The sequence below is a fragment of the Pinus tabuliformis genome, chromosome 9, assembly GCF_031772625.1.
Source record: "Pinus tabuliformis cultivar Carrire ecotype Pingquan chromosome 9, CPIR1, whole genome shotgun sequence".
Taxonomy (NCBI): Eukaryota; Viridiplantae; Streptophyta; class Pinopsida; order Pinales; family Pinaceae; genus Pinus; species Pinus tabuliformis.
In genome coordinates, this window is record NC_142307.1 from 978,388,858 (window position 1) to 978,402,010 (window position 13,153).

Consider the following 13,153-nt stretch of genomic DNA (forward strand, 5'->3'; position numbering starts at 1 on the left):
TTTGGTCCGGTGCATACTTGCACCCCTGTGTTAGTTTGACCAGTGAGATGGGCCTTCACTCTAGTATATGAGCCATTTTTTATATCTTGGCATTCATTGCACTTCCATTTAAATGAACCACCTCCGGGATTTTTTCCAATAATCTCCACATACTGCCATAGAGGAGATTTTGGGTCTGTCTTGATGATTTCCCCTTCACTCTGCTCGCGCTGTGATGGCTCCATAATGATATATAGATTACGTTACTCACAACTGCATATAAAATTCAAAATATAATGTATTAAAATTTAATAATTATCCATACACAATTTGAATTAAATAACTAATATATATATATATATATATATATATATATATATATATATATATCAATAGACAAAAACTAAAATATATATGAGATTTTAAAAAATTAAATATTCATTTGAAAGCTACATATATATATCAAACTGATAGTGATAATTTATAAACGCTGATAATATAATTATCAAACTCAAAACTGATAGTAATAAACTAATAATTTATAAATGCTGATAATATAATTTATAAACGCTGATAATATAATTATCAAACTCAGAACTGATAGTAATAAATTAATAATTTATAAACACTGATAATATAATTTATAAACGCTGATAATGTAATTAATAATTATCAAACTCAGAACTGATAGTAATAAATTAATAATTTATAAAGTTTAAACGCTGATAATATTATATCGTATATATCGTATGGTCTTTCCATAATTTATAAACGCTGATAATATTGAACCGTATATAGTTCCACCAACACCTGGAGCATGGTCTGAGCTAATCGGATGGAAGGGCAGCTCACAAATGTGCCCATCCCCAAGGTCCAGTGGTTCCCTCAAATCAAACAATAAACGTTGTCCGAATCAAATAAACGTTCCTGCGGGTAAAATACTAAAATACTAAACGCAGATAATAATAATATATATCTTATCAAATCTATGGGTAAAGTTGTAAACGCTGATAATTGAAAAAAAAATTAACGTGGCTGTGGTAAACCCGAAACCGTAACAATGTTATATCGCAGTGCTGGTAATGCGGCGGTAATTATATAAAAACAATGCGGCACATTCCAATGGCGATAACATTAAAAACTTAAAATACCTTGCGCGCTTTCTGGTCCAGCCGACACACTTTGAAACTTGAACTGGAACGCTGGCCCCCCTGAAGCTAAACGCCAAACGCTTCTGTTCCGCTGCTCTGTTCTGTTTGCCTGTTGGGTGCACTGCCGACCAAAGGGGGACCACCTAACTTTAACGCATACATCAAAGCAAAAACCCTAAACTCCAACGCATACAACAATTTTACTTTTTCGCTTTTTCGGGTTTGAGTTATGCGGGTTCCGACATTCTACTAGCCATATTTTTCTGGCAACGAGGAGCCGTTTCCAAAAACTGCCATCCGCCACGTGCCGTATTTTCCAGGTATTTCTCCGTATCTGGATCCGGATCCGGATCAGATCTGAGGATACGGAGATCTGTGACCATTGGCTGCCGGATCCGGTAACGTAGCTAATATGTATTATAAGTCTGTTGTTATATCACTAATTAGATCATATTTTCTGCTGTCATATTAACTCCTACCTCTTCCATCTACTTCATTTAAGAATTGGTCTACTTATTCTTTGGTTGAGTTGTTGTGTAGGGATGCCTCCCATGGCATTTTGTAGGAGTTGGCTTAAAGCAAGAGGAATGCGCTGAGGTGACAATGGATGTAATCCTAATAGTGCTCATCATATAATAGTGTTGGTTGTATCTTGCCAACCCTGCTAATTTGAGTAGTAATGTTGAGATTTGTAGCTTGGGAGGTACTCCAAGCCCTAGGGTTTAGGGTTTGGAGGTTGGAGTGCCACAAAAGTGCTTTGTGGGCTTGGAACCCAAGCTTTGGTTTTGCACCCAAAGTAGTTGGGTCAAAACCAAGTGGACTTTGAGTGATTTGACACTTGGAGGTGTTAGAGGATCCCTAGAGGAGCAAGGGGCAATGAAAACCATTCAAATCGGAGGTCTCTAATGTGAGATATTAATTTTTATATGTTGTTGGTGGGTTTCCACAAGGACAAGTCAAGTTGGCTAGAGCTAATGTAAGCCCACAAGGGCAGTTTGTTGAGGCCTTGAGAAACATATAAATATAAGGTGATTGTGAGATCTCAAATACACATCAAAAGTGCAATCAACTCAAGGATTACCTCTGAAATTGGCAGTGGGTCTGAGGTAGCTAGTGAGGGGGCAAGGAGGATGAGTTTGGGAGGATCTTTTCTCTGTTTTTTTGTGGATCTCCTTCCTGGACAGGGCCGCAGTTCTGAGGTACGTTTGGGTGATTTTCTGTGCTACATTTGTGTGATGCTTGGATCTTTGTTCAGGTCACAGGGAAGTGTTGCTACAATAGCTTGCTGGAGGCATAATTTGGAGGGCCGAGAGGCCTAGTAAAGGCTCTCTACCCTAGCTGCAGTTACTCCAAGGAGAAACACAGTTGAATAGGGGTGTTTTCCCTTCTAGAGAGCTCAGATCACTTGCTGTTGTGAGACAGAGTGCTGTAGGGTGTTTTGAGGAGGTTCCTTAGGCCCAAAACAATGCTTTGGAGGCCTAGAAAGGACAACGAAGAAGGGCAGGTGTTTCAAGAAAGGAAACACAGTTGGGAGCAGGGATTTAGCATTGCTAGTGTGCACTAACCAGACCTCAAGAAGCATAGATCCCGTGGAGAAGAAAACCAACAATGTGTTGGAGAGCAAGGTATGTGTATTCTCTTGTTGATGTTTGGTTGCTAGTGGATGTAGAGGTCCTAGAAGAGGACATTGGTATTGGACACTTGTGGATTGTTGGAGGGCAGTGTGAGAGTGGACCAAGTTGGCCCTAAGTGCAACACTTTGAAGGATTAAGGTGGCTGCTAGATGAGGCAGAGAATTGAGGAGCTCAAGGTCTGATCAGCCAGGAAGAGCAGTTGTATAGCCCAAGTTGATTGTTGGAGAAGGACATCTTACAGTGATAGGTGGCAACCCTCCTGCCCTATGTTTATCTTCATTGGAGCAACACACGAATAAAATAGTGGGAAGAAGTCCCTAAGTAGCTGAGGAGCAGCAATGGGCAAGAAGACTCAAAGTGTTGTCACCTTGAAGGACTAAGGAGCAACTAGTGAGCTTGAAGACCCTATGAGTTGGATCATTGATGGACTAATGAGCAGCTAGAGGGAAGATCGGAGAGTCGTGTTCAGTGGCCTAATGGAGTTGGTACATTGATAGAAACAATGCTGTAGAACGTGAGTGAAGGACCCGCAATGTGTTCAGGGTATGACAAAGAAGCTGTGAACGTCGACTACATCAGCGAAATCATCAATGTATCTTGTTCTTGTATTCTTGTACTAGTGGATGTATGAGGGCCATTATCCCTGGTACGAGAGCCCTAGACTCTTGTATTATCAGTTGATTAATATAAATAAGTTGGGTTGTTATTGAAATTGTAAAAAAAGTTGTATATATTTTGTGCACCAGTAGATTTACTATTGTATATTGTTCCGCTGTGCAAAGTAGTTTGTTGTGATACTTGGATTGGTAGCATCATTGATTGTAAGATTCTGATCTAGACTTCGGTATCATGGAAAAAGAACAAGTAACAAAACACATCTTATGGCTGCTTATATTGCCATTGACTTGCCCTTTTGAGATTTGCTTAAATGATTCCCTAGCCCAAATTGATAAGGCAGCAGAATCCTTTCTACCCATCACACAAATCCCATCTTATTTTGTTTTTTTTTTGTCTACGTTGTTGCTAGGCTCACTTCATTCCCACCCATTACTACACAAAATGAATCTAATTAACCCTTAAGGATACCGTTTTTTACCAAAACCCTTTTCTAAGTCTAATGTGTATCGGAGATTTGGTGAGGTGACAGTGACCAACCTTCTATGTTCAACAAGGCTAGTACCCTATTTTTGGGACTTGAAGCGAAAGGTGCTAGTTTGTGTGGTAACGGGGTTTAATAGCATCCTACTTCCTTAGTCTGCATTTTTTGCTTTTATTCGCATAAGATTGGCTGGGGCTTGGGCTTTTGAATATTATAAAATTGCACAATTTAAGCTCGAAGGAGATGATTTCTGATCAGTTGACCTGTTTGAGGAAGATAAAGAAAATAATGTACTTTTTATGGTTGATGTTTTTGTGTTAACTTAAATTGTAGCTTGTTAAGGGCAATAAATGAAGATATTTGTGGCATAGTAGGAACTATTTTGACATTTGTGGTGAGTAGGAGCTATTTTGACAAGGGATAGAAGGTTGTCCAGTTAGCTAGTTCAGTTGGAACCATGTTGTTCAAAATATTAGTATGCTTAGTCATTGAGGCAAGTCCATAGTATGTGTGTTATGTGATCACATGAAGTAATTGATCCTCATAAAAGAAACATTTGTTCTCATTTGCAACATAGCCTGTTTCTGAGCTTTAAGTTCATAGGTTTTATTTCTGAATTCAGTTTCTCAATATTAAGCAATTGCATGTATGCTCCAGTCTTGGGTCAAAATTGTAATGTTGGTAAAATTATGCTGACGCATTGCCAACTAGAGGGAAAAAATTCCTCTGATATGTAGATCTAAGGATGTACTCCTCAAAATATCTTCCTTTGCGAATCAAATCATTATATTGGAATAAAATTTATTGAAAAACAATTTACATGCAGTTTGGTCTTCCTGTTACCTGGTCATATGGGCAACACTATGGCCTCGAATTGCGTGAACTATCAGAATGGTGGAGTTCTCGACCTGCCAAGCTTTCTGGTCTACAAAAGAAGGTACAAAAAAAATTTAAATAGCTGTAAATATGTTTATTGATCTTAGGATAGAAGAAGAGATGTTGCAAGATGATGGAAGCTAGAAAAATAATGTTGTGAAGTTCTCTATCAATACATTTTTCATATAAAAGATTTTGTTGAATTGCATGGAGCATAAATCATTTATCCTAATGTTTAATTACAATGTTTAACATAAACAATATTATCTCGTGCCATATTGTCATAGAAGGGCAGTTTTGTTGGCATAATCTTCTAGAACTGAGAAGAAAACGGAAGTCACTCAACCAGGAGCATGGACAATATGTGAAATATTTCTTTAATTTGTTAAAGGATATTAGTTTCCAAAGCTTGTTATTTCCACATAGCTTCGTGATTTCCTTAGACTTGACACTGCCCACATCTATAAGCAATGAGATTTGTATCTTTCTTTTGAGAAACTTTAAAGATAATATTTTGAGGGACATGCTTAATTATACCTTAGTCCTACTTATTTAGACTAGTTCCACTTGGAATGGGGCAATAAATCTCATATAATGAGGTTGTGTTTCCGGAGACTGTCATAAATTTCAAATGGGGAGCCAAATGTTATATCCAAAAGAGTACTAGTTGAGGACAAAATGCATGTTGTCATCATTCTGGTTTGTTAAAGGAGAAACTCATTTCTTGTCAGTCTTAAAGAATATTGTGTTGCAAAAATCTCAGTTGAGCCTTGAGCTGGTATATGTGGTGTAGTTTTGGTGATGATTAAGGTAGTGTATTATACCTAATTTATATTCCTTCTCTTAATAACTAAGCTGCCAGGGTATGTGGTAAGGGGACGAGGGCAGAACAACCTGTTTTGAAATCAGGGGGCAGGAGTCATGTCAAGGTATTTTATACACACAAATATGAAATTGAATTGATTTTTTTTGTAAATCAGAATGAACATTAATATGTATTTTAGATTCATCAATTGACAATATCGCAGAGAAACTTGAAAGTCATCCATCAAAATTCAAAACATCTCACCAATGACATTCAAAAATTGCTCAACAGCCCAAAGGTGGAGAGAGGAAACCTAAAATTGAAGACATGTTGTGAAATTTAGAAGGAAGACATTTGAAAGTGGAAAAGTAAATTTAACACTGAAACTGAAATCGACACTCAGAAAGATGAAAATCTAAACAGTCTAGACTGAAGCTGTAAATTGATGAACTCCACTCTTCAATAACTAATGCTGACCACCACTTCCCTGCAAGAAAATCAATTTATAAACCCTAAGATTTTCTTCTTTTCTGGTGGTCACTAGTGCCAAACAAGAACTTAGAAATTTGAAAGTTGAAAAATGAGACATTAAAGGCTTTCGCACAAATATAGTGGTCCCAACAGTGATGCCCTAGGGTTTCGTATTAGGACCACACATTTCTTTTTTGACTTTTTCATTTTTAAGTCATTCTTTATTTAGTTATTTAATTTAGCTAGGACATCCCCCGTTTGTGGAAAATGTGTTGGAATGTCACATGTGTTGAAAAATGTAACTAGTGTCGGTCTTCATAACTATATTTGAGTCATGATGTAATATATTTATCAAAAGAAAGAAAAATAAATTTTATTATAAAAGAAATTGACTTATTAAAGCATGGGTTTCATGCTTGGGTCAATAATTTTTAGGTCAAAGCCTCCATTGTAGGCTTCTAGTGTTTATGTCAAGAGTCCTTGCCCTTGTTATCATGTAAAAGTCCCTTCTTAGGCTTCATCTATCAAGAAAGAAATTTATTTTGATGTAAATTAGGTCTTTTAGGTCTCCTCCACCAGGTCGGTCTCAACTTGGACAAGTCGGCCTAGGCTGAATCTACTATATAAAGACAACAACTCGACCTCATTTGGAGCACATTCACAACAAGTTTGATCTGCAGTTGCTGGAGAAGAAAAGAGGGTACAAAATTCAAGGAAGAAAGAGAAAAACCCTAGCGAAGAAGTTTGTTAACCATTTTCTCTCTCATGTGATCCACACATGTGAAATTCTGGAACTGTAGGAGGGTCGAAGTTGCAGATGTGCAACAAGGCCGAAATTCTAGAAGGTTGGGGGCCGAAATTCTGGATTGTTGCTGAGCTCAAGTTGCTGGACAAGAAGAGACTACTGAAGTTTGTTGAATCATCTTGAAAGGTTGACATGGTGGAGGAGGAAGGTCTTTTGGTCAAGTCTAAGGTCTTGGTCTATCTCAACTTGATTTGAATCTATTAGTGAAGAGTTTGATAGGGTTTCCCCTATACAAGAGTTTTAGCCTTGGCTGAGTGCCTATATTTGGTGTTGTTGATCTTCATGTTTTGATTTGATGATTGCTTGATGAAAATATGATAAATGAAGAACATAAAGTGAATAAGACTACAAGAATTGTTGGACATTGGATAAACTAATGCTCCACGTGTGTTTCGCGACATGGACTAACCGCCTCTCATGGATCCTTATCTCTGGCATTGTGATTTTTAACTAACACCTGTGGCTTTTGGTCTAACAACAATCGTGATTCCCAACAAGTGGTATTAGAGTGTAGGTCACGAGTTCGATACACACCTGACTCGCGTTGTGGGGGAGATTGTTGGACATTGGATAAACCAACGCTCCTCTTGTGTTTTGCGACATGGAATAACCACCTCTCGTGGATCCTTATCTCTGGAGATGCGATCGTTAACTAACACTTGCGGGTTTTGGTCTAACGACAATCGTGATTCCCAACAAGAATATCACAAGTAATTATCAACATAAAAGAATCTTTATGATTTTCTAACATGGTATTAGAGCTAAGATGAAGAAGGAAGGAAAAAGGTAGCTTGAAGATCTATTGAAGGGGTCAAAGGATAAGGGTCATATAAGAAGGGGAAAGTCTACTATCTTTGTCAAGAAAAGAAGACATGACAATGAAGAGTGAAAATAAGCTAGAAGGAGCCTGCAACTACAGTGCATGGAAAAAGAGAATGAATCTTATTCTTGCTAAGCATAAAGTTTTGATTTTGCTCAAGGAAAAGTTAAGAAACCTACAGATGATGCTGGAAAGAAAAAGTACAGGGAAACTGACATATTGGCCATGAATCTAATAGTAGATGTGTTGAAAGAAGTGTAACTAGGTTCGGTTGTCATAAATGTACTTTTGATATTTGTACTTATTCAAGAAAAGAAATACTATTTTTATAATATATGACAATGAGTTTCTTGCTCATTGAAGTAGGTCTAGCACGTGTCAAAGTGCTATAGGTGAGTCAAATAGTCAAGAGAAAACATTGAAGGCCTTAAGGGCATGTTACATTATGTATATATTAGAGTCAAATGGAAACCTCCAAGCAAAGTCAAGTCTACTCCTATGACACGTTCAAAGAAGCTCCTTCAAGCATGCTACACCACCATGAAAAATACGAGAAGTCTGCTGAACAAATCAGCCACCAATCTGCCCTCCAAGTCGGTCTACAAACAACCCTCAAAGTCAGCCAACAAGTAGCCAGTCAAGTCGGCCTACTAGTCAGCTTAAATGGAGGGACAATCCTCTATATGTAGAGGCTATCCACTCCAATTATAGCGTCGAACTCAAGCTCTAAAATCCACAAGAAAAGAGGAGATAAGAAGAAAAGAAGCCATGGAAAGAAGGTCTGTTAAGGTAGCGAAGAGAGGAGGAAGAACAACGAGGGTTAAGGGACTGTCTTCTAGGGTTATCACTGCTACACGTGCGAGAAAGGAAGGGTATGCTTGCAGTTACTACAACAGAAAACTATAAGTGACTTAACTCTCTATTTTTGGGTTAGTAAACAAGGCCTATAAGGCCTCTCAATCAAGCGAAGAAGGAAAAAGGCTACAACAACAAGTAAAACAGTCACACGTGCGAGAATTTAGGGCTGTTGGATAGTCACATCTAGTCAGCACCTACACTTTGAAGAAGAAGCTCATTTGGTTAAGAAGGTGAAGGAATCATCATATGGAAAGGTTCTCATCAAAGGCTTGTACTCTAGAGCAAGTGCAACGAGGTCTACTAACAAGTTGAAAGAAGAACGAAGTGCTAGAAGTAGGAGGACGAAGTGCTGAGAAACAAAGTGCCGGAAGAAGTGCTAGGGCATATGGTGCAGAAAGGAGTGGAGACTTGACTTGTGCTTGGAGGATATCTTTGTCAAGGGTGTAGGGTTTTGCATTGATCAATAGAAGCTTCAATAAGAGAAATTCACTAAAGAGTTTCCTCTCAAGAGTAGAGAGGTTTTGGCCTTGGCAAAGAGCCAACATGTTGTGTTCTTGTTTTTATGTTTTGGTAGCAGTTTGATGAAGTACACACATATGCACTAATAATAATAAGAAGAAGAATAAGCTAATAAGAAAAAAGACTCCACAAATTGTTATCAAGTAATGAAGAATCACATTACACTACTATTCCCTAGATTCTTCAACATGGTATTAGAGCGAAGGTAACACATCAAGGAAAGGGCAACTCAAGAACACTCATCAAGGAGAAGCATCTACAAGATTGAAGCATCAAGCTTAGAAGTCTTAATCACTTCATTGTCAAGAAGGGTCTACAATCCATCATTCGTCAAGGAGGTCTACAAAGCTAGAAGAAGAGCCTTATATAAAGGCACACACAAAGAAGAGAAGATTGAAGCAGGACCTACATCAAGCTTTAAGTCTTCAAGAAAACCTCATCACCAAGCAAGTCCACTTGAAGAATGCAACTTGAAGAACATCAAGATCCAGGGAAGACAAACCAACAAGCCTTCAAGGAGGAAGCAAATCCATTACATCTCAAAATCTATCAAGTAAGTACATGTCCCCTTCTGAATATATATCAATGTCTTTTTGCAAGGAAAGCAATGAATTGTTAGGTACCAATAGCTTTTTGCATGGAAGAAGAGGACTAATCTACTACTCAAGGAGAATGAACTCCTAGAGCATGTCAAAGGGAATATCACTATCCCTACTAAGGAATAGACTCAAGCCTTAGCCAAGTACAATAAGGATGAGACAAGAGCTCAAAGGATTCTGATAGAATCAATCAAAGACACTAGAGCTATTCTCGGTATCCACAACTGGAGAAGTAATATCTCTGAGGAATGAATTATACAAGATGAAGATAACAAAGGAAGGAATAACTCCCTACTTCATGAAAATCTCTGAAATGAGAGATCAACTTCAAGAGCTTGGGGAAGTCATGTCTGACAGAGAGATGACAACTGTAGTACTCAAAGCTCTACCTAAAGAGTGGGGAACTTCACATCTAGCATATATGCCAAGAAAGAAGCAACCACTCTCAGTGAAATGTGGTCTCTATGCAGGACAGAGGAAACCAAAATTAAGGAAAAAGAACATGTAGATCAAAGGAGCAAGCATTTTCTACCATGGCCAAAAGAAAGGGTAAATTTGGCAAGTTTGGTCCACGAAGAACAAATTACAAAGACATGTCCAAAATCCAATGTTTTGGATGCCAAGAATATGGACACTACAAAAGGAATTGTCCTAAGCTTAAAAAGGACAATGACAAAAGGAAGAGGGAAGAATCTCACATAATTCAAGAGATGAAAGATGAAGGAAAGAAGCAAAAGAAGGAAGATCCTCTGGATCACTACTATGACTAGGTCAAACTCTTTACTTCTAGAATTATTTCAAAGTTTTGAGTAGGATAGGAGCATGTAGGAATAAATTAAAATTGCATGGCTAGAAGCATCCTCTAGAATCTAGCAACATGATGTACATATAGTTCTAGATACTCATGTAGATGTAGCATTTATGATAAGAACAAAAATGCATAAGTAGAAATATCTTCTAGAATATAGGAGCATGGCAAATATAGCTCAAGATATTCATGTAGAAGAAGCATACCTAGTATAGACCTCATACATGATGAAAGAAAATTGATCATGATAAGAATTTTAGAAGACCTACATCATCAAAAGAAAGGAAACGTTTGCAAGGCAAGGATCTTTAAGATCCTATGATGGAATCTTCAAAAGAAGGTTCATGAACCAAAGCAGATGTCTCATTGGGAACATTCATGGGATTCAAGAAAAGGATGATATGCAGGGAAGCTAAGATGAAGCAAGAAGGGCCACACCAAAGGATGATCAAAGGAGAATCAAGATGAGGTATGTATGCATCAAAGTCTAAGTCATGTTTTCATTTGTATATTATTGAGTCACGGGAATAGTTCTATAACATGATCAAGCATGAAAAATCCTCTTTCACTGAGGCCATGCTCGAAGGCATTCACTACAATGCGATGAAAGTTAACAAAATAATATGCTCACATAAGGAGTATAAGATTGTTGACTAAGAAGCAATAAGAAATGCTGACAAGTCCAGAAAGCAAGAAATGAAGGAATTCTCTCATAAGTAGCTTTAGATGGTTGACCTATCTATCTGAGAAGAAGAAAATGAAGAAAGAGATCAAGCATGCGAAGAACACCATGATCGCCAAAAATCACTTTTTGACAAAATGCATTGAAAGATATCTCCCTAAAGAAGGCAAGACAACTCTGATAAAGGAAGAAAGGACCCTTGACACCTAGGAAGGCGTTGGAGATATAAAGGTGTGGATAACTGATTCTACTCTATAAAGATGTCATGATGAAGAAGCCATCCAACAAAAGAAAGAGCAATATCAGGATGAAGTCATGATGGGCTACTAGGTCAAAGCATGTAACCTAGCAAGTACTATGAAGCATCAATGAGAAGAGTATTCCGAAGCATGGACACGATGACAAAGAAGTAACCAAGATGACAGTGAAACCTGATAGTCACTTTCCACGAAGCAATGACATGACAAACCAAGAAGGAAAGTGATCGATGGATGGTGCCCTACCTAAAAGATTTCAAACAAAGACTTCATGACTTCAAGAAAGGAAGCAGATCAAGTAGCTGAAGGACCCACGAAGAAGAAGCTGCTGATGAAGGAAAGAGTCCCCAGTTAAGAGGGAGCTCTGACAAGTCCCTGATCAACAGGGAGTTTGAATCACCCCTGATTACAAAGGAGTGACATTTGTGTTTTCCATTTCATGGATCATGCACTAGACTAGTACTAACAACTGTAAGCCTAGATGAAGGCCATGAATGGAAATGTAGACACAAGTTAGACACAACATTGTTTTCTTCTCTTGGGAAGAAAGAATGGGAGGATTGTGTAATCATTTGGCATTCGATACTCTTTGAGGATGTGTAGGGCATCCAAGACAAGAGTAGGCAAGAGGACCGATATTCTTTGAGGGCTGGAACCCCGGATAAGAAAAGTCCTAGAAGGTCATACTCGGAGAACACCCAGGTGGGTATGTACCTTGAGAGACAATGATGAAGGTGTCTATAAATCGTTGGTCTTGCCAACATTGTAGTTCATGGTCTTGTAAAGAGATGGTGCTGTTAGTCAAGGCCTTGCACTATGACAATGCTGATGAATATGATGCTATAACAGATGGATTGCTAATCTAATTTCTCTTATGTGAATTCTTCAAAGATTGATAATAGCCAAACACCTTGTAATGTTGTATGAATACCTCCCTAGTTAAGAGGGAGTCTTGAAGGAAGTGTAACTAGGTTCGGTATTCATAAATGTACTTTTGATATTTGTACTTATTCAAGAAAAGAAATATTATTTTTATAATATATGACAATGAATTTCTTGCTCATTGAAGTAGGTCTAGCACATGTCAAAGTGCTATAGGTGAGTCAAATAGTCAAGAGAAAATATTGAAGGCCTTAAGGGCATGTTACACTATGTATATATTAGAGTCAAAGGGAAACCTCCAAGCAAAGTCAAGTCTACTCCTATGATGGGTTCAAAGAAGCTCCTTCAAGCATGCTACACCACCGTGGAAAATATGAGAAGTCTACACAACAAATCAGCCACCAATCTGCCCTCCAAGTTGGCCTACAAACAACCCTCAAAGTCAACCTACAAGCAGCCAGTCAAGTCGGCCTACTAGTCGGCTTAAATGGAGGGACAGTCCTCTATTTATAGAGGTTGTCCACTCCAATTATAACGTAGAACTCAAGCTCTGAAATCCGCAAGAAAAAGAGGAGACAAGAAGAAAAGAAGTCGTGGAAAGAAGGTCTGTTAAGGCAGCAAAGAAAGGAGGAAGAACAACAAGGGTTACGGGAATGTTTTCTAGGGTTTTCACTGCTACACGTGCAAGAAAGGAAGGGTATGCCTGCGGTTACTACAGCAGAAAACTACAAGTGACTTAACTCTCTATTTTTGGGTTAGTAAACAAGGCCTATAAGGCCTCCCAATCAAGCGAAGAGGAAGGCCAATCAAGCGAAGAAGGGAAGAGGCTACAACAACAAGTAAAACAGTCACACGTGCGAGAATTTAGGGCTGCTGGACAATCACATCCAGTCAGCACCTACACTTTG

The 13,153-nt window shown here is 38.3% G+C and overlaps 1 protein-coding gene across 2 annotated transcripts in view; it reads left to right on the plus strand.

Moving 5' to 3' along the window:
• ALN (allantoinase) overlaps positions 1–13,153 on the plus strand; it is a 538,476-nt gene that overhangs the window by 292,398 nt on the left and 232,925 nt on the right. For both annotated transcript variants that reach the window (XM_089437896.1, XM_089437897.1), the window contains exon 13: positions 4,690–4,800. In XM_089437896.1, the coding sequence (XP_089294022.1) occupies positions 4,690–4,800 (111 nt within the window). The remainder of the gene's footprint in view (positions 1–4,689; positions 4,801–13,153) is intronic.